This window comes from Rhipicephalus sanguineus, chromosome 9 (assembly GCF_013339695.2).
Source record: "Rhipicephalus sanguineus isolate Rsan-2018 chromosome 9, BIME_Rsan_1.4, whole genome shotgun sequence".
Lineage (NCBI taxonomy): Eukaryota > Metazoa > Arthropoda > Arachnida > Ixodida > Ixodidae > Rhipicephalus > Rhipicephalus sanguineus.
This window is the reverse complement of record NC_051184.2, coordinates 6312316-6336845: the sequence shown is the minus strand read 5'-3', so window position 1 is coordinate 6336845 and position 24530 is coordinate 6312316. Positions and strand designations below refer to the sequence as shown.

At 42.8% G+C, this 24530-nt stretch overlaps 1 protein-coding gene across 1 annotated transcript in view; it reads left to right on the top strand.

Annotated features, from left to right (window-relative positions):
• Window positions 1–24175, top strand: part of LOC119404506 (uncharacterized) — an 84097-nt gene extending 59922 nt beyond the window's left edge. The window contains 12 exon segments of the mRNA XM_049418903.1: window positions 1686–1910; window positions 7121–7624; window positions 7626–7977; window positions 7980–8754; window positions 9464–9551; window positions 10970–11119; window positions 11185–11283; window positions 12013–12126; window positions 12811–13011; window positions 14651–14749; window positions 19421–19506; window positions 20376–24175. Of these exon segments, the coding sequence (XP_049274860.1) occupies window positions 1686–1910; window positions 7121–7624; window positions 7626–7977; window positions 7980–8754; window positions 9464–9551; window positions 10970–11119; window positions 11185–11283; window positions 12013–12126; window positions 12811–13011; window positions 14651–14749; window positions 19421–19506; window positions 20376–20418 (2736 nt within the window). The 3' untranslated portion in view covers window positions 20419–24175.
• The last annotated feature ends 355 nt before the right edge of the window (window positions 24176–24530 follow it).

Genomic DNA, 24530 nt, shown 5'->3' with positions numbered 1-24530 from the left:
ACTTTCCAGTGGACATGTAGATTGTCGAAAGGCCATAAGAAATATGCAAACTAAGAGATAAAGTAGGAATGGAGGAAGTTATAATAAAGTAAACATATCTAAAATAGAACAACGTGAAAAGGGGATAACTATTTACCGTGGTTGACAATCTGAAAATGCATTCCTGGCTTCCATGTAAGCATGTGTCATGTATAGTGGGGTATAGAGGTAAGAAATGTATCGGTGAAAGTATATATGGGTCAAATGAGGAACAAAAATCTGCGCATTTCAATAGAGGGGGAAGTGGGATGAGTATATACAAGTGCATACCTCTAGTGATCAAACATACCCGTTACGTTAAGAACGCTGCAATATATCAGTACAAACACCAGTTTATCTGTGCTGGCAAATGGGTGTCGTGCACTGTTCAGGCATTTGGTTTTCCTTCTTGCAGACCTCTCATGACGCACTTGCAAGTGCAGAATGCTTGATCGAGAGCAAGTCGTGGAAGGGTGTCCTAAACCCAGTTGTGTAGCAGTGTTGTAATTTGCATCATCAACCACATGACAGACATGGCTTGTAATTATTTTGTACTAAGGAGCATACACACGTATACACAGCAGTTTTGATATCTTTCCCTTCGTAAAAGCATGTCCTTTAGAAAGAATATCACTGGCCTGCCTGCCTCTTGTGGTTGGATGGTTAGATTACAGCAGCATGATATGAAAGAGAAAGGATGTAGACGCAGTTTGAGGGAGAAGTGATGCCCTTTGTGAGGCACGAGGTAAGGATGTTTCGATTCTTCACACTCTCTAGTGAAGAACAAAAGTTGCCTATATTTTGTTTGCTTATTTACCGCACTTTGGATACATGTGGGCCAGTTTGGGTGAAGGCAACGTCGAGAAGTAGCAACGGCAATATCTGTGACAAGATAGCAAATTGGGTGAGTTGGAATACACTCATGACGGCTAGTGCAAACAAAACAAGAGACAAGAAGAGTAGAGATGACATATGTACTGTCTAGCTACTAAAGGTCTAATAAAATAATTATTTAAAAAGAAAGGAAGGCATTTATCAACCAGACTGCATGGTCCAGGAAAGACACCTGAGCATCAATCAGTGTTATAGATGTATGGCTCACGCACTTGTCCTTGCTTTTTCTTATTTGTGACATCCCCACTAGTACCCATGTATAAAACTGCCTTTCCTGCAGACCTCCCGTAGCGGGTAAGAGCCTTTATTTGGAAATGGCTCAACACAGATATGCATGATTTTGTGCTATCTGCTTGTTCTTTTTATTATTATACTGGTTACTTTGACTATCTTCTACCTTCATAGCTTTTTCTCGATATTTTAGCGCTTGGCCATACCAGGAGCATTACCAACATTTGCCAATTAAGCACACACCAACTTTTATTTTAACTCACTCTGATTCTTGGACAATCCCTCGTAGTGGGTGTGAGTCATTCATGGAAGAAAACAACAACAGTCAGTGCACCCCGGCCGTGAGCAGTGAGCCATAAGCTTAGAGTGACACCCCATTGTCGTTACGTGCGCGACGTCAAGAGACACCGATGTATTTACTTCTGGCTACGGGCATCCTGCTCACGGCGCTGGTGGTGTGGCTTCTCGTGCTTTCTGGGCGCCTCGCCGCCATGCTAGACCTGTGGCCGCTGCTCGAAGAGCACCGCGCCCTGTACTCGCAGTTTCCGGGGCTTCGGGCAGCACTGGCGGCCCAGCGCCATCACCTCACTGGCACCAGCCGGTCCGTTGCGGGGCACAGGGAGCAGGCCGCGACGAGCCCTATCGGCAGCAGCAACCCGCTTGGCGTAAACCGTGCTGCCTTAGCCAACGTGAGAGACCTGATGGCTACGAGTCTCGGCCGAATCAGGCACCTTGAAGATGAAGTCAAGGCCATACCGCTTTTGCAGGTACATGCTTGACACTCGAGCGGCAGCTGTACTGTACTGGTGGGGTCAACTGTAGAATTTGTTTCACTTAAAGGGGTCATGAACCACTTTTCCGAGTAATGATCTAATGACCTCAGTATCGGAGTTTACTGCCTCCCAAATCGATTGCCGCTAAAATTTCTCGAATTCGTCAAGAATGAGCGAAGCTACGGGGTTTGGCGCACGCTCTCAGCGCTTTCTCTCTTTTCTCGTGCCGACGAGCGCACTGGAAGCTACACAGGGAGGGATGGCACGGGGGAAAGAAGGTACGTCAGCATGCGTAATGAAACGCAATCGCTCTCCCGCTGTAATTCGTATGCGCGAGTGCGGCTATCGTGTAAAGTTAGCAGACTGAGGAGTGCGGTGCTGGCAAGTGGTGGCACCCCGTGGCAAGAAGCGCATCTGATCAGAACGCCGCTCTCACTTTATGTCGGCTATCGGCCAATGAGGATGCTATGTCTTTTGCGACGTGGTGAAGCAGATATGCGACGTCAACCGGCAGACGCCTCGCCCACGACGAGAGTGAGAACCGGCCTCTGTTTGAGAAAAGGGTGCCTGAGAAAACAGCAACTTTGCGCTGCGCTTGTAGCCTTTACGCGGCGCGCACGACTGCAACATTTGGCTGAGCAGTTCATAGCCGTGTCAGCTTTTCCCAGGATGTGTTTTTTCAACAAGCCCAAGGGGTGCTTCATGACCCCTTTAACAAAAGAATTGAGATGCAAACTGAGAATGAGAAAAAAAACGAGAGGACAGGATAGGCACCAGACTTTCAACTAGTTTGTTTTCCACATATCACCAAAATGTATATACATTTTCAGAAATGCGCATACAGAGAGGGTTCCATACATGCAAACTATCACACAGCACTATCAACAAAAACTATCGCACAGCGCTATCTAAAAATAAGCATTCACTCTTGTACAGAGAGACCGAAAGAACACTGATGCCATTCCCCTTCTCTATGCGATACACTTCAAGTACTTCATGTGCCAACGTTTCCCTGCTCCTCCTATCACATGCGTTTCTCCAAACAGTGGTGCGCAGCTGCACAAGGCACAGTGGAACAGCAGGTGTGAACCCACACTGTGATTAATCGATAATACATGCTCCTTCAGTTAGAACGACAATTCTTTCATTAAAGGGCCCCTAAATCACCTGCCTCTGATAATTTTTCAACATTTCATGTAAACGCGCGCATCAAGTTCAGAATGTCGTCACAATGAACAATGCCAAACGTGGCAGCACCACGAGACGCGGGCACGGCACGAATTCCAAGGAACAATCCCTTGTCCTCTACGGGGCTTTTGATAATCCCCAGCGTTGGTCGCGACGTCACCATTCACGTCATCGCAAAAAGAACCTGTTTGTCTGCTCGCATGTACATGTCCCTGCTCCTCCTCACGAGCACTCGGCCAGAAGGAGAGACGAGCGGATGAATGGAGCTTAACGAAGGAAAGAGTGAACGGAGCGGGGGCCACTTCTGGGTCATCAAACGCACGCAGCTCCGCTATTACGGCGCTGTTTGGAAAAATTCTCGCGGCTGCATGTTCGTTGAAGACTCGTGCATAACTGCAACACCACAACTAAATTTCGACCTCTGGGTGGTTTAGGGGCCCTTTAAGCTATGCACCAACTCGCCCAACGTTATACTCTGCTAAAACTTGTTTCACGTGTGGAGGTTGAGTTATGAGGCTAGTGGCACATTTCGTTATTGGGCTCACAAGCACACATGATACTGAAAATTTGTAAAAATTGCTTACCTTAAATCGTCACACACATCAAGTTCAGAGTTGAAGTGGCCCTCCATATAATGCGAAGGACACTTGCATTGCGTCAAGCAAGAACTCATGAGTCAGTTTAAGCTGGAATGTTAGGATAATCTTGTGCAATGACAGACAAAATTTATACAGGAGTGAATACTACATGCAGCGTCGTTATCGTGAAATTGTTGCAACATTCTGCAGGTCTCACCATTTCACAGTTAGAACAACTGTCTGCTAATTGTCTGTCAAACTTATATGTGTCTTGGTGCTGCTTTTCTGTTTATGAAAATTGAGAAAACAATCAAACTGAAGTGCAGGTGACTGTAAGGCTTTGTATTATGTCAAAACGTTCATGTGCAGATGGCAGTTAAGTAGACTCTCGATAATTCAATCTTAGGGGACCTCAGGATTTTATTTGAATTATCAGAAGTTCTCATAAATAAGACTCAGGGCAACAAACCAACTAACACTGCGATATTTATTGTTTCTCAGTGCCGCAGCAACATCATAAACTGCTCTGCATGATTGCCAGTAAAACTTATAGACATCAGCGATAATAGTGCTACTTGTTATTATACAAGGCACGCACGGGTGTGTATTTAATGGATGAAATGTGTTGCGTCCCACGACAGTTGCTAGACCCTTCTAATTCTTAGGACACTTTCTCGCATGGCATACTGCAAAGAAAGTGACTTTAAGAAACGTTTGGCATGCGATAAATCAAGGCCAGACCGTACAGGTTTTTCCCCCTCGATCAGCATGAAATTATTGGTGTGCAAGGTTCAGCTAGTTTGGCCATTTTGTAGGCAGGCAATCAGCTTTATTTGCGCCTGTTAGTAACAGAAAAACGGGAATGTTCAGCTAGAAGCAACAAAGGTAGCAGATATTTCCAGACATGGACAAGTAAAAAGTTTGAATTAACCGAATTTGTGCATTGATGCAGTTTGAATTAAGCAGCTTTAAAATACATTGAAAACATAGTGAGCCAACCAAAAATTTAAGATTTGTTTGAATTAACCGAAAGTTTGAATTATCAGAGTTTGAATTATCGAGAGTCTACTGTATATAGTGTACATTGTGAATGTCTGACCTTAACGTCTTCAACAAAAGTTTTTCGGGGAGCTGGCCTACAAGGATACCTAAAGAGGCCCTGCAACACTTTTTCGCATGGTCAGGAGACGCTGCCGATCGGTAGTCGAGACTCCTGAGAACATGCGAGCCAAACATTATAGGCAGCACGTGGCCTGGAATTTACCATTAATTCTCGGTCAGCTAGAAATTGCTTGCTCTTCTCTTGAGAAATGATGCCATAAACCCAAATGACTGTGCTACAAACACGAAGTCCATGGCCATTGGCTGATTTGAGCATCGTGAGCTGCATAGTTACGGAATTACTGCAGCTGCCACGGGATGCCGTGATGTGCCCGTGTGCTGGCTTGCAGTCACACTTAAGGTAAGGCGAGCATTTGAAGAAAAAAGAAAAGAAGGCGCTCGAGGTCATGATGCATGCTGATGAACAGATGTAGCTTTTTGCCCAGTTTTCATCCTCCCCTTCTTGTGTAGCTTTCAGCGTGCTCGCTGGTATGAAATGAGTGTGAAAGTGCTTAAAGCATGCGACCAATCCCGGTAACTCTGCTTGTACTTGACTGATTCTAAATATTTTTGCGGCAGTCGATTCGTGAGGCAGTAAACTCATAGGGTCCCTGATGCATTCAACTAAGATGACTCTAAGGCAAAAGCCATCTTCTTTTTCAGTCGATATATTGATCCTCCCCCACCCTCCCCTGAAAGCTTTCTGCACCTAATGTGGTTTCGCACTGCCTCCAGGATTGGAGGCATTGCAAGCCTTGTGCACCTCACCTGGTTTTACACTGCCTCCGTGATCAGCCCACTGATCATGGAGGCAGTACTAGGCAACGATGCCATGTGATGACGTCATTGTGTGATGTCACAAATTTGGGCGATCTGTGACGTCACGATGACGTCATGTGGTGACATCGTCATGTGACGATGATCTTTATCACCACTCATGTTGATGCCGCTGACATGGGATGCCAACGTTACAGTCAATTTTCATGTTTAAAGGGACACTAAAGAGAAACAATGAATTGGTTTAGATTGATAAAGTGTGCTTGGAGAACTCTTGTGTAGTTTATTTCACCACCATAGGTTTATTATTAGAGGTGAAAACCAAGTTCAAAGTTTCATTTTTAAATTTCGCACCGAACTTTGCACTTCGTGACGTAAAAGACTTCAAAGAGCATTTAACGTATTTTGGCGCCACTGGCTCGACGAAATTTCCACAAACTCGTTATGTCAAGTCTCTGGCCCCCTCAGAGGACAATGTACTTTTATTTAACCGATTAGGAACTATGTAGGCCCAAGCAGGCGCCGTCAAAAATATGTGACGTCACGGCAAATGGTGCGCGAATTCCAAGGTGGCGTCGCCACCTGTATTTTCTTTTTGCACGTTTTCTCGCTTATTAAGCGTCTTCGCGCAGAAAGCGTGGTGTTTTTGGTATCGTGGAAGACTACTAATGCGAGAAAAATCGTTTTGCTCTATAGTGTCCCTTTAATGAGGTATCTAAGGCTTTTGCCTTTATAAACTCTTCTAATGAATCGATCTATGATTACTTCAAGAAGTGTTACAGTGCCCCTTTCAAGGCAGTAAATACCATTTCACTCAATACAGTGAATGAGGGGAGGCTGTGTCTTTCATTTCATCATGCAGTATATTGTCCCATCTATATTTCAATTTACTTTCCCCTTTTCTCATGTTTGTTGTATTGTCTTGATGATAGTTATGATTGCCCCTAGTATGTTCTGATGAATACTAAGGCTTCATTACTGTGCATGCTAACTATAGCTGCACGTGTTTCTCATTTTGAATGAAAAACTATTCATGCTGATTAACATATTGCTGTTCACACTTGTGCTGCCTTGAGCTTGGTCAGTGGTGCTGAACTAACCCGCAACACTAATGGTAATCTCATGAACAGCAGAGATGTGGTAAAGCTGTGCTTTTATTTTAAAGAACTATGCGTTGCATAATCTTGCTTCCATAAAACGTTGGAAGTCTTTTATTTATCTATATTAAGCAAGAGAGGGGTTTGCTTGTATGTGGAAATCTGGAAATGGTCAACAATGGCCAAGCAAGGAATGTTTGTTGGTATAGCCAATTTTTCGACCAGTACCTTGTCAAGATATTGCCCCCAGCTGCATTTCTTAATTGTTCTGGCAGTGTTGATTACTTTCGTGAAGTGTTTTGCTGCTAGTTTAGTGCATTGAATTGGAATATGCGGTCACTGCTTCAAGTAGCCCATACATCCCAATGTATATTCAGTGCACATTTTGATTTCTCAAAAAAAGCTTTGCAAACTGACCTTCCTTGCCTTTTTGGTGCTCCGATTTCTTTTTTCTTGCAATAAGGAGAAGTTGTCACTCCTGGAAGAAGAAAAAAGACTGCTCATGCTGCAGCTGAAAACAAAATCAAACCAACTGGGCCAACGTTCTGTCGGAGTCGGTGACAACCACATTCTAGGTCCAACGAAAAAAGATTCCGGTGGTGATGCCCTTGACGAGTACATTCGAAAGTTGGAAAAGCAAGGCATAACGGCTTCTCCAAAGACAAGCTTCTCAGATGCCAAAGTTCAAGCCACTGTCCCAACGACTTCTACACATTCCATGACGGTAAGCACGAAAGAAGACGCGTCATTCCCCGAATCTCCGCCTTTGCGTCCAAGCCGAAGTTTAGACCGTGCAAAGCTAGCCACTGTTCAAATCCGTAAGACAATAGGCGTTGGGTGCTCAGTTTCAACGAAGTCAGTTGCAGTTGGTGATAATGGAGAACTGCTTCCGAACTCAAAGCACGAAGGCAGCCAGGAAATTCTTTCATCCCAGGAAGTGGACACAGATTGGAAGCACATTCCTAGGGCCAAACTACACAGTCTGTGCACGATGCACAGAGAGGGCAAAGAAGCAGTTTGAGAGCAAAGAGACAGCCACAGATCTTGAAGCAGGCAAAGACGTGCACAAGAAACTGGAACAGCTCACTTTCGACGTCTGCGAGCCAACTTCCATCAAGCCAGAGCCACGACCGTGCCCACATTGCGAAGAACGTTCCAAGCGAGTATTCGGTCACAGTTCCACAAACACAGAAGCAGTGCTCACGTCTAGTGTTGGCGTATCAGTCTTGACGTTGCAACCATTTGAAAGTCCTCCACCTGAGAGCCCTCAGCGGCCACGGAGGTCACGAAGTCAAGGAGCACAGACGCAGCGGGTCTTGAAAGGAACGTCGGCGTTCAGTTTTCTCCTGGACCCATACGGAAACGTGACGTGATGCTGCAGGCCGACGTCACCGAGAGGAGGCACGTCGGTCTGCAAGTCACGACAGTCGAGGCAAAGCCGCTCACGGTTTCCACGGGAACGGGTATCACGGACGTGAGAAGGGTCGTTTGCGACCGTTGCGCAAACCTCCGTCAGCGGTCCGTTGCGGTCGGAAACCATGTCAGTCGTAGAGACATGGCCGTTTCCATTTCATTACAAGCCGAACGGGTGTCGCAGGGTAGTGGTGATTGTTCTGTCACCGATGTCCTTTGTGAGAAGTGCCAGTTGAAGCAGACTGAGACTATCGGTGTCGGCGATTTCGACGTCAACTGCGTCGTCTGTGACGCATGCATGGAGAAGTCAACGTCCGAGGAGAAGCCGCCCTCGACGCAGTCGGTCAGCACGGCGATGACGTCTTCGGTGGAAGAGCCGCGGTCTCCAGGTGCCGTTAGAGGTGTGCGCCTGTGCGACAAGTGCAGCTGCCAGATAACTAGCGTCGCCAAGGACTTCATAGACAAAAATGTGCTGGACCCTGTCCTTCCTACCTTGTCGTCTCGCATTCCAAAGCTGTCGGGGCGAACTCCGAGAAAGACGGTGGCTCCTCGTGCCTCTTCGGTTCCGCCGTCCTCCGAGAACAGGAATGCCCTCCTAGGAAGCCTCGGTGATCAGAAGATGGCAGCGATGAGTCAGCAGCAGCTGAGGGAGCCCCCGGCCAGGATGGCAGAGAGATCAGAAAAGTAAGGTTATGAACTTGTTGTTGTTGTTTTTGATTGAGGGGAATTCTGTGAGGCATGCGTAGCAGGGAATGAAACAAAAATGGCACCTAATGTGCCTGTGTAATCTTGTTCAAATGATGGTGCACTTTCTCATGAGCCAACTTGCTCAGACTTAGAATGACCTGTGAGTCCAAACTGAGTGAGTTTGGCTGGGCAAAATTTTCATGAACTCGAGTGCAAGTGAGTTTGGTTGAGCAGGATATTGGGAAGTCTGAGGCGGAGTGTTCTCGGCCTAGCTGATTATTGATTTTGGGTCTGAGTAGTTTCGGCTGAGTAAAGCTTTTGGTGAGATTGAGCGAGGGTGAGCCCAGTTGGGCAGGATGTTGGTGGGCCTAAGTACAAGTGAGCATAACTGAGTAGCAATTCAGCAAGTCTGAGTCCCAATGAGACCTATGCAAAATAGTTAGTCTGTGTGAGTTTCATTTATTTTGCCAACTTGTGCCCACAACTGCGTAGCTGCATATATATATCCATAAACACATACTAGCCTAAACGGTTCTGGGCTGAATCAAGAGAAACATCTGCAAACTTTTACAACACTGCAAAAAAGAACTGATTGTATGTGTTCTTTCTTTTTGTGTCTATAATATTGCTACATAATAGTCACTGCACGTGATTGGTGGTGTGTTCCTTGGTAAATGCTTATAATTTTGTTTCTTTGCTTTTGAAGACATGAACCAAGCAAGGAGGTGAAGGCGGCTTGTAAGGTCCTCAACGACTACCTCATGAAACCTGAGAGAGGAGACCCTAACAAACTTGTAAGTTTGGCAGTCTTTCTGCACTGAACAGTTCCAAAAGGCATTGTGTCGTTCTGTACATTGCGCCAGTTACTGTTGTCCTGCCTGCAAAAATAATTGCTTTATTGAGCTGATGCACTTCATGATAAAGCTGCTTATAGCGTAAGAGATCTAAAGCAAAACTGCTCATTTTTGATGAGCTGAGGCCAATTTTAGTAGCTTCCACACCTTTATACTCGGTTACAACCTAAGAAGATATGTAAGCTCCGCCCATAGAACTTTGGGGTGCCTGCCCTACACCTGTGAAAGACAGTCATGCTAGGTGGTTGCCACTCGAACTGCAAGTACATTTTTTTGGCTAATGTAAATACTATGTATATTAAGAGTCAAAGGTTTATTATTACTACATAAAACATTACGTTTGGCTGAGCAGCGATGTCGAATCCTTAATGATATTTACTGGGACGTTCAAGTTTCGGACTTAAAACCAGCGACACAAGCGTGTGTCTGTATGGGAAAGTTAATTATCTGAGGTACTCAAGAAGCGCTTGATGTCACGAAAATGAGTAAGTGCTATTGGATGGAGCATTTATGAAAATTCTCTCTGTGGGTGGGACATTGATGGCTCTAGGGGGAGCTGACATTTTTTCTTATGTTGTAACCAAGTACAGCACTCCAGTGTGTGAACGGCACTTTAGTATGTGAACACCCTTGTAATTTTGTTATTTTTGCTTTTATCAGTGTTCGTTGTCTTATTTCTTATGACCCTTCGGTGTACGCTCACATGGCCTCATTAGTGGAAGCCAATTACCCTAAGAAGATGCATGGGTATTCTCATGTAGGCTTTGTTATGCTCATCTCAACGATAATGTTTTAGAATTTTCATTTAAAACAGTACTTGCTTGGACCACATGCTTGAATTAGGGCTAATAGCTGCGTGATAATGTTTGCACTTGCCCCTTTTCTGCAGTAGTCACTAGTGATGCTTTTCACTTAACTTATAATACTATAGTTGCCAAGAGGAATGCATGCCAGGTCAACCTGTGTTTTTTATAATTAAACATTATTCCGATCAAATAAAAGCTCATAGCCATTAGCAAATCTTGTATCTTGAGCTCGAATTAGTATGTATTTCATTTTCACTTTTTTGTAGTGTCAAAAATTTTCCTTTGCATTGATGTGTGGTCACATTTTTTTCTGATGCATTATATTCAGCTTTGCACCTCCTTGGAATTACCATCTCCTGTGCTTTCGATTGATGGCTTTTTTTTTCTGGCATTGCTGTCCATGTTTCTGAAAATAAAACCACAGTACGACTAGAGGCTGCTATGGTATTGTACACGGCCTGGTATGAGGCTTAAGTTTTGTCATATTCACACAAATATGGCATGTTAAATAAATCATGGGCTGTCTTTGACACTGTGCATTTTTGCTTGCAGAAAACGGCCGTATCATTGATACAGCAAGAGTGGTTCCAGATTTCGAGTCCTGCTGACGCAGATCCAAACATGGTAGAAGACTACATGGACACCTTCGAGGAGTTCTCCCGTCACCTGCTTCATCGTATTGTGAACATGGCCGACGTGAATGTATGCACGCTTGCGTCTTTGACAGTGCCACTTTTACTGCAACAAAATGTCACCTCATTTTGCAGGGCAACACGGCCATCCACTATGCTGTGTCTCATGGCAACTTCGACGTTGTGAGCATTCTTCTCGACTCCAAAGTGTGTGACGTGAGCAAGCAGAACAAGGTTTGTTGGTTCAACTCGAGTCATAACAGTGTAGCCTACACCATTTTGTGCTGCGTCAATTAGTAACAATCATGAAGATATGGAGTAGCATGGAATTGTGTGCATTCATGTCGTAAACTGCACTAAAATTTGTAAATCTATTTTTTTTTTGCACAGTAACGATAATGTCACACGAGCCTGTCCATATTATATGTTGTATTTGCTGTCATACTTCTTCAGTATTGCTGTGTATACTAGGAAGCCAGATGCCAGCAGCCTACAGGACCACTCTGAATTTTGACAACTGTGTTCAGGTTGCAGGTGGATTACTTTGAGTACTGTATATTTGCTTGAATTTTTTAAATTCTTCTGACACAAGGACTGAACTTTATCTTGACCGACACACAGAACTGGGGAAACACCCCAGCTAGGACGCTTTACGTTTGGGCTATGCTGCACTGAACGCAAGGAAGATGGAATGTTGCCCTGCTTACATTCCTGTAGTGTTTTATCATAGTAAGTTTGACATCAGAAAGCTAGCTAGCACATATTGTTTACTTTCTTTGTTACTGATTTTTTATTGGTCCTCATTAGTACTATTAACGAACCGGTATGTTCAATGCATGCAGCCTATGTGAAATAGATACAATTTCTTAGTACAACCCAGTCAACTTGGTGTTTCATTTTGGTCAATATTGGTTGTTTAGTCGTCTCTTGTCTTGACACACTTTCTTGTGTTTTGTTCTTCAGGCAGGGTACACTTGCATCATGCTGGTCTCTCTGGCCGAAATCAAGAACGACACACATCGACTTGTCGTTCAGCGGTTGTTTCAACTGGGAGACGTCAATGCCAAGGCTATGCAGGTGAGCCCAATCCTGTGTACTTTTGTTAAAACAGTGTATTTCAATTATTAGCATAAGCAGTAGTCCATGCACTTCAGGTTGTCGATTAATTCGCCCTTGCGGTACCAATTGCTAGCTTCCTGGTTAGCTCAAATGGTAGAGAGACCGCCCCGTAAAGGCATTGTTCTCGGGTTCGATCGCCGGACCAGGACGAATTTTTCAGCTACTAAGAAGCTTTCTTTCTGAGAAATCCGTATGGATTTCCTTGTGCCTTCGTGCTACAAAAGGTGGTTGTCAATTTCCCTATCTTAGCATAATCATGCTCTCAACAGCAATCATGCTCTGGGAGTGGGTGGTCGTTGCCACCCAGGAAAGAGTTACTTCTTTGACCTATGCTATGGATTGCTGTATGCATCACCATTACAACAATGTGACAATAAAGAACATGGTTATGTTTGAGCAGAAGTCTGAACATCCTCAAATTTTTACTCCGTAGGTCAGACATAAGACGCAGGGCTGAATCTGTTATTACTACAAGTACACAACCTACATAAACATGGAGTTGTTGCCTTGGCGAAGACAACTCTTTTTTGCTGAAATGTCAGCTCCGGCAACAGCCCATTTCGACAAGCATTGACAATTCAAGTCTTAGTCTTACAATGATTCTGTCTCGTTTAGTCTCATCACGAGGCATTTTCATTGCAGAATGGCCAGACGGCCCTCATGCTGGCTGCTAGTCATGGACGGCTAGAGATGATCAAGCTGCTTCTGGACGCCGGTGCCGAGCCAAATGTGCAGGACAATGACGGGTCAACGGCACTCATGTGTGCTGCGGAGCACGGGTACATAGAAATAGTGCGCGTTCTGCTTGCCCACCCCGACACCGAAGTCTGTCTAGCGGACAATGTGAGTACCACCGCATGCATTTCACTGTGCGGCTGAACAGATGATTTGCATGTTGACTGGGGCTGTATTCTGAGATGACAATACGGCATGCCACAGCTGAACTCTCTGAGTAAGCCGTGGTAAACTTTCAACAAAAATAATCACGCCATATCCACGAAGTGAATGATGATGAGTGGGCGAAGCTCCGGAGGTAATCTGGTAAACCGCCAATCCCCGTAAATTTTGCCCACTCGATCATCATACAAAGACCTGACACACAAACGCCGGGGTCCTCGTATATGACGTTAAGCTCAGGGGAACGTTTATTGTTGATGTTGCCGTTTTGTCTTTCGAGGGCGAGAGCGCCTTCACGATTGTTTTCATCCATCGCAGAAAGAGAATGTGTGGTCTGCAACACACTTATACTTCATGGTCATCAGCGTCCTCGTTATCACATGTAGTGGGTACATTCCACTATACTGGAACGCGCTTATACTTCATGGTCATCAGCGTCATCGTCATTGTTATCACGTGTAGTGGGTACATTCCACTATACTGGAACGCGCTTATTCTTCATGGTCATCAGTGGTCATCGTCATCTTTATCACATGGAGTGGATACATCCCACTATGCGTGGCTACATACTACATACTACAAAGGAGGGACAGGCTCACACCCTAAGGAGCTTCGCCCCTAAAATGCACTTCGCACGAGGTTACATTCTTTAAATATTATGCTGTGCTTTAAACAATTACACAAGAAGCCTTGAAAGCACCTTCAACATTTTTTATATCTCAAGTACCCAGAGCAAAGCCTAGCCACTTCATAGAAGCAAGTACACTCGAAAACGCAACACTCGGGCAGCTCTGCGCTCATACCGTGCGTTCATACATACAGTGTGCTCATTCTCATACAGTGTGCCCATACAGTACACTCATTCTTGTGTTCAATATCACTAATGGCCATTGCAATGATGACATAATGGGAAATCAGTTGATTAGTTATTGAACACGAGAAATGATACGTCACGCAAAGTGACACTGTCGCCTTTCGCGATCATCTTGGTATACAGCCCCTGGTTTGTTCATTGGAAACAGGGTTGTACTGCATGAGAAGCATTGTGCCTCGCATTGTGCTTCGCATTGTGCCTCGCATTGTGCTTCGCATTGTGCCTCGCATTGTACATTGATTGCAGCAAGACAAAACTGTTGCGTGCATGTAATGAATGCTTCCGAGAGCTGGCAGAAGGAACAGTCCAATTCACTTTGGGGACACCTTGCATTTATTTATTTACCTTAACAAAATTAGGGTACACCAATGGTACTCTTGTGCTGCATGCAGCTTTGTTAAACAAGGTGCAGTCGTGTTACAACATTTTTGCCTGTGTCATCAGAGTTATGCAAAAACCTGTCTGTTGCCTACATTAGCTTAGATTGAGTAAGGTCAGTCATCCTTTGATTCAAGCCTAGAAGTTTTTGTGGTAAGTTTTCGTATTAGTATTACCCTGCTAATTATATTTTTCTCTTCAGCATCCATTCTTTAACCTTACATGGTTGTGCTTCAGTCTTTCGCAGTTTTGCTGTTGTGGTGTCGATTTATACCCTGAGCACTTTCAACGTGCCGAGTATCTTCGCATTTCGATTTGACTTCCTGTTGACAGGATGGAAGCACGGCGCTGACGATAGCCATGGAAGCGGGTCACAAGGACACAGCTCTGCTGATTTACGCCAATAGCAACTTCTCCCGAGGCAGCTCCCCTGTGAGTTCTTAATCGGACAAGGACAATGTCTGGTCCTAGATTTGTAGTGTTTGCACACATGGGATTGCACAAGAGACTGCACAAGCAGTTGCACAAGTGATTGCTCTGTGTAGTAGAAGCTTTCCCACTTTATCTGTAATTATAATGCTCTTTCTTGTTAATAGTACACTCAAACCTCATTATAACGAAGTCGCATCTGCCACGAAAATAACTTCGTTATATCCGAAAATTCGTTAAAAACGTTTATTTGTAACACTGTAGCTATGACAAGACTAGTCTTCATTTACTTCGTTATAACCGATAATTTGTTATATCCGCATTCGTTATAACGAGGTATGAGTGTATTGCACAAGTATGCACTGTCTTGCCTTCTTTTCCAAAGCATTTATTGTTTGTTTTGCATATGTAATTACATGTATTGTTTGATGTTCATATCACGCTACACGCTCTGAGCAGTCTATTGGCATGCCTGAGTCTCATCAGGCAGATTACACCTGCATTTTGTCCATGCATCCAAGACCTTGTTGTCTGAGTAAAGAATATCTAAGTGCAACCCTTATACTCTGTTTCATACTGAAACTATGCTGTTAAAGGGGTCATGAACCACTTTTCCAAGTAATGATGTAATGACCTCAGTATCGGAGTTTACTGCCTCCCGAATCGATTGCCGCAAAAATTTCTCGAATCCGTCAAGAATCAGCGGAGTTACGGGGGTTTGGTGCACGCTCCGAGCGCTTTCTCTCTTTTCTCGTGCCGACGAGCGCACTGGAAGCTAGACAGGGAGGGATGGCATGGGGGAAAGAAGTTACGTCAGCGCACGTCATGAAACGCGATCGCTCTCCCGCTGTGATTCGCTCGCGCGAGTGCGGCTACCGTGTACTGAGGAGTGCGGCGCCGGCAAGTGGCGGCACCCCGCGGCAAGAAGCGCATCTGATCCGAACGCCGCTCTCGATTTACGTCGGCTATCGGCCAATAAGCATGCTATGTCTCTTGCGACGTAAACTGCCAGACGCCCCGCCCACCGACGAGAGTGAGAACCGGCCTCTGTTTGAAAAGAGGGCGCCTGGGGAAACGGCAACTTCGCGCTCCGCTTGTGGCCTTTACGCGGCGCGCACGACTGTAGTATTTGGCAGAGCAGTTCATAGCCGTGTCAGCTTTCCGCAGGATGTGTTTTTTCAACAAGCCCAAGGGGTGCTTCATGACCCCTTTAAGGATAGACTTCATTTGCTGTTTGTATTTGTGATTAAAAAATAATGCAAAACATATTAAAAAAAAGACATGTGTATGCATCATGTAATCTTGTGTAACGTTGAGCCTCATATATTATGTCGCAATATGTGACTTGAAGAAATCGCACATCTGAACCTGTTCACTACCGAGTGGCCACAGGGGCACATTCTGCAACCGATATAGCCCTATAACATACAACTGGCACTCGCTACCAAAACGTATGTCACATAATCGAAGCTCAGAGGTGTGCAAATAGCATCTACTTTCACGTAACTTTACATCCACTAATTGTTCATTCTAAAAAGACAGGGCGTGCAGACATGGACACAAGGAAGAAGTCAGGACACCACAAACGACATCTGACTTCTTCCTTGTGTCCGTGTTTGCACGCCCTGTTTTTTTAGAATGAATACTTACCAACCAGCTCAGCTCTCTGTTACACTTATTGTTATTGTAACATACAAAGTGATTAGGTACCACATTCCATAGAAAACATTACTATAATGTATTCAGAGTGGGTTATCTGACTGCATGGCTTCTGTGGCATTGTTTTAAGTTTAGAACAGAGTATAGATGGCTGAAATGCTAATGAAGCATTGTGAGCAGAGCATCAATAGTTTAAAAATAGTCTATAACCTAACTTAAATAATAGTTTGGATAATTTCAACTTTTCATATCCAGTGATCCCACTCCCACTGTGTGAATGAGGTCGCCGCGGTATTACTTGAGCTGCTTCGTTCATAGTCTTATTTTGCTCTTTGGATGTCAACGCTCCTGGTGCAGTATATGTATTTCTTTGTGCTACAATAGCACCACTGGCCCTAGCTACGTTAATTATAGCTATTGAAGCAGCAAGCATTGATAGCCTTTGATTGAATTCAGAGCGCACTGTGGTATTTGCATTTTGCAAAGTTCTGAGACTTCGTGAGCTTATATATTTTGTTTATACCTGCATGCTGGCCATTTATTTAAATGCTTCATTTAGTATATGTACAGGGGCGATCGCAAGAAACGCGACCAGCGCGTTGCATTAGGGCTCTGCTGTTCATGTTTATTTTCATTGTTCTCTTACCTTGGTGAAAAAGACGCTAGAGTCATCCTTTAATGTTTCATGGATGACTCTAGTGTCTTTTTATTACCAGCCAGGTTACAACTGCTTGAAAAGAAAGGGCAACAGTGGAGCACGTAGATGCCACACTGTTTGCGCTTTTTTCCATCACAATAGTATTTATGTATATATGTTGTCTGTTTGCCTTTAACGCTGCTTTAGCTAACCATAAAATTTTCTTTGATAAGTTTTGCCAGCTTTTTTTGCAGACATTCCAGGTATCAGGCACATGTGAATAAGTAAAGCTTTCTCTGGTATTTCAGGTGTAGCTGACAGCAATTTTTTTTCCTCTAGTTTCTTTCTCTTAATTTTTTTTCATTTAAGTTGCAGCATGGAGACCAAATATATAGTAACAAGATAAGACTTTTTCTGTAGCTTACTTATCAAAATCTGATAGCTTTGATAAAGCACTGCAGTTGTTTATTAATCTATATCATAACTCAGGATGTAACCTTGTCTATGTATGTCTTTTGCAGTACAATGTGTTCCACGTAAGTAGCACTAAATTTTGGAAGCTAGTGGCATGCATACACAATCAAAGTTGTACATTTGTTAAGCTCCATTAATAGCCTGTCGCAGTTCGATAGAACAAATTGTACTGGATTTCACTAACTAATTATAAAATCCTTGTTGCCAATGTCGGCATGTAACAACGATGTGCTGACAGTGAATATGTATATTATGATGATATTTTTTTGTTGTATATGCGACTTCATTATAACAAGACTTAACTGTGCTGCATTTAAATTTGCTTGCAACGTAGAACAGTTGAAGTAAGGTGCTGTGGCCTGCTACAGCTACTCATTGCAGGGACATCTATTGTGACTGTGCATGATTCTTTAAATTAGGTTTATATAAAGTAAATTACTTGAAGCATGCTCATTTTTACAAGAATGGCATCGCTTTTAATTTTTGTGAGAACAGTTCAGAATGAGCATTAACTTCTCAGCTTGAATGCTGTGTAGATGTGAGACAGAATTCAACGACACTGCATTGCCTATTTTGGTGAAGTTCTGGTAATGTGTGCAGTGTAAGAGGAAGGCCGTGCAGTGAGCCAAACTATTAACTTTTTCATCTAGGGAAGGAACATAAAGGTACTGTACACATGTTCTCACTAAACTGCACACACAATATAATTTGAATTGGTCATTTTGTAATGTTTGGTAGCACCTGCAGTATGCTCTCAGTTATTTAGTAATAATAAATACATTGCGTGATAGTGTATACAAGGCCGTCAATGCCATGAAAAGTGTATGTTTACATTATAAAAGATTCTGACTATATTTTGAAATAGTTGCATTAACGCATGTACTGAATATTTGAAAAAAAAATCTGTCTGGGTTGCGCAGGCACAGAGTTGTCATAGAAATGGTTCACTTTCAGTGGGCAAATGTTCACCTTGTACGAGTTCTGTTAATTCCTATAGCACATGTTCTAACCTCAATTTCACTTGCAGTTTGTATGAGTCATTCGAACGTAACCATTTCCTTCCAATTCACTTTAAATTTCATTCACGTGCAACGAGCTACTGCTGAAGAACTTCAGTGCATATTTCAGGAACCTAGACTGGACAATATCAATTGCTCCTAGTTTCAAAGCTTTATTCCAAATTAAGTTTTTTATTTAATTGTACTGCAAGTGCCACATTTAACTTCTCCTATACTTTACTCAATTTCATTGTCTCTCAGCTTCATGTGGTTTTGTCTGTAACTTAGGTTGTCACTTATCTTATGTCTGCCATGTATTTGAAGTGTTGCCAATAGGCCTGATGCTTTGAATTGCAGTTAGATATGCTTGTACACGAGCTAAAAACATCCAAAATTACTCTCACATGATTTCACTATCCACAATGAGCTTTGTAGACTCGATTTAAAAAATTTTAAATGAGGCCTGTAGCACAAAACAGTGTATTAAGCTTGCATACTTTCAATCTTAATAAACTCAAGCTTGGCAGGTGAACAATCTCTCACTTTAGAACATCATACACATTACATTTTTCCCCCCAAGTCAGAGTTGCTGACAAGCTAGTTGGTTATTGCCAAATGTTCACATTTGAAGTACGAATTGCGATTTCTTTTTTCTAAGCATCCTTTTTGGATTTGCGAGTTCAGGTTTGGTATGTTGTGAAATTAACACAGCAGGCTAAAAAAAAGGTAGGTGCTGTCTCGACACTGCAATATAGAATGCAACCTCACCACCCAACATTGGTCATCGTATTGCATTGCTTGTAAAATACAATCGTGCATTTATGCTCTCAGAAGCTTTTGTGTTGCTTGGATAGCATGGCATTAACCAATTTTCATGGTCACTTGTGTTTTTTTTTTGTTTATCAGTACTCATCTTTGAGAATGCGCAAACGCCCTTCTCCAAGGTCAACGCCTCCTCCCAGCCGCCCACCCAGGACACCTCCCCCTCCTAGGTGAGGACATGTCCTACTTTTGCAAAACTGGTGTATGTGAAGTATGAACTGTAAGTTATTGTATGCACTAGCAAGCTTGTCTCATTTAAGCGATGCTTCATTTACTGCTTCGAGAACCAGTCTCTTTTCATTGTATTAGTCGCGTTGTTGTTAGATATCATCGTTACTGACAACTCCTGGCAATACTGCGTGTTTATGAATGCCACTGGCATCTACGTAGAACAAGTTCTTTAAGTTCACTTTAGCATGTTCCCTGTAGATTGAAGACTATCATCGGTCTATCAATCTAATGTACAGGCACCGATCATTTTCTCTTGCCTACTGCTTAGGCTAGCGTTAATATTCACTCCATTGAATTGGCAGCCCTCGCGACGGGACTATGATAAGAAAGCTTTAGTTCCATTACCTTTTGTTTCGATGAAGATTTCGGATTAATATATTTTATGACTGAAATATCGGTTCATTTCGCAGTCCCTGGGATCCTCGAAACCCTATGCCAGCACCACAGCTCAAAAGCATCAATCCATTTTCTGTCGTATTTTTGCAACATTTATGACTCTCACCCGTACATCACCATAAGAAAAACCAGCACACTGACCAGGCATATTTTAGTTATAAAATTGATTCTTTAAGATATTGATTTACTTATTGTAGTGAATATATGTTACAGATTTGGGCTTGTGGTTTTTATTTAAAATTCCATTTATTTCAGGTTGGTTGAGAAAATAAGCTGTGACTTACTTGCAAAATTGGTCAGTGATTAGGAACTTTCACGACAAAAACTTCAATAGTGATTTTTGAATATGAATATAGTTGCTTAACTATATTAATTCAATGTACTGCACTTGTTTCTTTTTATCTCCTTGTAGCCCTGCACGGTCGAGACGAACGTCTACATCGACCGTCAACTGACATTCAAATTGCGAGTCTTCAATCAAACCGGTCTCTCTTTGACTTCAGACATAGTGTGCACATTACAGCACACACTGTCACCAATGCTGCCAACAGAACCATAACATGAATCTCACATTGAAGGAAACCTGAGAAACCTTGGAGGAGGTCTGAGAAATCTTGAAGGAAGCACGGAGAAACACTTGGATCTTTCGCAGCTATTATTTTGCGATTATTAGGTGACCCCATTATTTTATTTTATTTTTTTTTCCTCCCTGTGATTCGAAGGCGCACATACATCTGCCATAACCCTTTCGTTTGCTCATTTGATATATGCTGCAGCCATGTCATCTGGTCTCGTAAGGTACCCAGGTGTCTGGAAACGATTTCGTAGCTATGACTTGAAATAATAGTCAAAAGCTATTTGATGCTCTTTGCATTGCAAGTTAATGAAAGGCGCATCTGTGAATTATAATTTAGGGCACGCTCTTTTCGTAGTGAATGTTGTAGTAAGTTGATGTTAATTATTTCGCACATAATTACTTGTTTTAATATATATATACATTCCAGCATGCACTTAGACAGCATGAATGGCGTGCTAGACATGTTCGTTGACCTTTTTCGTGACAGCTTGTTCCTGGCTTGTGAGTAAACATCCTGTGCGTATGATTGGCCGTTAACCAGGTTGTGATATGAATTTGTGCCTTAACAATCCAAGAGCCAGATTTCAAGGTCATATATTTTCGCTACCGAAATTTTAAAAGATTTATATATATTTGGAAGGTTAAGCAGAGTTCACAAAACTCTTGCTACTCTTGTACTTGCCATTTTCATAATGCGATGTTTTCAAAGCTGCTTAAAGCATTTTAGACAAAATTTTCTGCTTGCTGTCTTCAGCATTGCGTAGAGACATTGATCGCGTTTGGCTCTTGAACTTGTAGTGACTGTGGTTTTCGTATCCCGTTGATGGAGTGCTTGTTATGCCAGTTTTATGTCTCCGGGACTGTTATTGTTACACAGCTCATGTGCACTTGATGTTTGCCTGTTTACATGTGAGCTCTGTGAAAACGTGTACGATAAGTGCGTAGTCCGGCGGTTTTTAAGAGTACTGACAAGACACTTTTGTCTTTTCTTTTTACATTAAACGAAAGTTCCATCCCTGTAAGTCCTAAAAAGAAAATATTAGCAAGCCTGAGAACGCCCCTAAATAATTTACCATAACATATAGTAAGAGATTCTACAAAGACGTCTCACTTTCTGTACAGGGAAGGCTGATATGTCATAAAGTCACGGCACACTGGCTTGACCTGTTATAAGACAGTTATAGTTTAGCGGGCTTAGCGGAATAGCGGGCTTACCGGAATAGCGCGATCGAAGTGCGCATGCGCAGTACCGTAAACAACCCGTAGCGTTTACCGTACGCACGCTATTTTTCAGATTTAGCGTTAGCGTGTTTGCGTGGTTAACGTAGTGTACGTAAAACATGGCGGCGGTTTTCGACGCCCGCTTCGAACTGAATTTAGCGTTGATGTGAACGGATCCACTTCTTTCGTAGCAAACGACTGTGCGAAATGGCTTCGCTTGCCTTCAGGTAGCTTCGACGACACGGTATTACGGATAACTTAGCGTAGTTTTTGAGATTGCTTCCCATTTCGAAAGTCCCTAGGCCTATCTAGAAGATCGGTGTAAACAAGTCTGCAAAAAGAAAATTTTCGCTTTTGGTGCTTAGCTCATATTTATTTACTTTTATTTTCACTAAAAGAAGGAGTGATATCGCTGCGTGCGGGGATACAGCAAGCATTCTCGGTTTTGTTCTTTTCACTTTTTTTAACGCATTCACCCTTCGCTAGGTGGCGCCACCATCCCGGCTTGGGCACGTAAACGCTATCCCGCTAAACTAAAACACGCTTTCTGCAACCAACGTTTGCGGCACGGTAACGCTATTCCCTTAACCCCCGCTATCACGCTAATGCTAAACTATAACTGTCTATAATTGCTGTGGGCACCAGATGCCAGTTTATCCAGAGCAAACCATTTTGGTTCTTTTTCTGAGTAACGTCACATACCTAATCGTACTGCTACATGACACGAGCTCGTTTCACTCGTGTCATGGCTTCATGATACTGTTACTTACGGCAGGTATGATATTTCGAGACCAACTTTCGTACCAAGTCGAGATATCTTATACACGTTTCCCAACTTTCAAACTAGCTAAATTATGTCCTGTTACACGTCAGAAGCACATGGTACAGTTTGTACTACAACTTCGAAAACACGTTGGTACTCTTTAAAAACGAAAAAAAATCATTCAGTGTGTATGTTGGTTGTAATCAACATAGAATGGCCAAGTTGACAGGGTGTAGAAGTGTTGTTTGTTGCATGACGAATGTTAGAACAGCTTGCAAGTTTTAAGAAAGCCCGCATGTGATTGCTTCAAGTAATGTTATTATATGTGTTCCGTCTCTACACACAGAAAGACTGATCCACCTATGACGTCATAATGTGTTAACAGAACATTGCAGTGTAGAAATTCTGGATCCAAGAAAGGACAAAGAACACGTTATAACACGTTACACGTTATAAGAGATTTCAGTTGCTGATCGGGGTGTGTGAAGACATATGTAGCTTTACAAGAATACTAATTGAAACATATTACTGTTTGTGGTAAGGCTACGATGATCCACTCAAGTAGAAGTTGTGCTTTAATGTAAACAATGCAGCTTCAAGTTCATTAACTGAGAGATAAGTTGATTGTGATAACGACTTAGCCGTTCAGCAGCTGACAAGTTTTACCTTTTTTGCGCACTCGTGTTCTAATCATTAGTGAGCTCTAATCAAAATACGGTTAGCAAGTGGAGCAGTCTGTATGTGACATTGACTTTCTTTCCAAATGTTCGTCGCGATTTTCTCCATCGGAAAGAAAGGTGCAAGGTGGTACACTACAGACGTCCACGCTAGTGAACAGTCTTTTTAAAAAGTCTTATGTATATCGTGGATGAGTAATATATTCATGAGGCACATTGTTATCTGTGTGGAATTTAGATGACATGATCTAGCCACACTGAACTAAGCTCTTTTGCATTCCATCTCTTCATGAATGCACGCAAGAGTTTTCCTTTCGAAGCGGGTGCTCTGCAGAACCGTAGCTTATGCGACTTTATGCGACTTTATGCGACTGGCCTCCCCTTCCGTAGCTTTCCTTTTTTTATTGCACGTGGTTTTTAGCTGTTCAAGCATGTGTTCAAGTTGCTGTAGAAAGCTCATTCTTTTTTATCTTTTGTTGTGTGATAAGCAATAATACTTTTAAGCTATATTTATCATATTTGCACTATATGTACATGCACTGGCTTCTTATTGGATGTTCATTTAATGCACTGCAAGAGTTCCAACAATGGTACTCTTACTACTTTTGTGGGAGCTTTGCTAGTTGTTTTAATCTGTTTATAATGTCACCCAGCCGTTGTCTTTTATTGCCTTTTTAGCCTTCTATCGGTAATGTTATGGGTATGTATGTTGTTGCTGCTAGCCCTGTAGACAGGTCTGCGTGTCGTATTTTGAGGAAAGCGTCTTAGCGCATTCTTGTTGTGCTAGAGGCTTTTTCAATGCCAGCTTTGCCACTCTTCACCCGATGTTCTCACACATCACCGGTTACATTGATTAGCTTGTCTTTATTTGTTAATGTGTAAACAATACTTAAGAGTGATCTGCTTGGAAAATGTTTTTAAAGATGGACACAAACACACAACTGTTCTGCATTTCATTACCTTACTTTTTAAAAGTAAATTACCTTTAACTTTCCTATGCATTGTGTGATGATTTTAGGTGTCTATATATGTCTGTTGTGTGTGTGTATCTGTGTACCTATTAGAACCACTGACTTCAGGCCAGCTATGGTGTGATAAGAAATGATGGCAATTTCTTCACTTTTCTTTTAAAGCACTATATATATCAATTTCATACAACCAAGCACATATTTTGAGCACACATTTCTAGTTACACCCTTTTAGTATCTTCAGAAACAGTAGTGTTTTAATGCAAAGGCATTTAAATGGCTGCTCTGTTGCAAGCAGTAACCCCCAATCATCCGGTTTTCCTGATTACAAAATGTCTCTGTGGTAAGTAATTGATGGGAT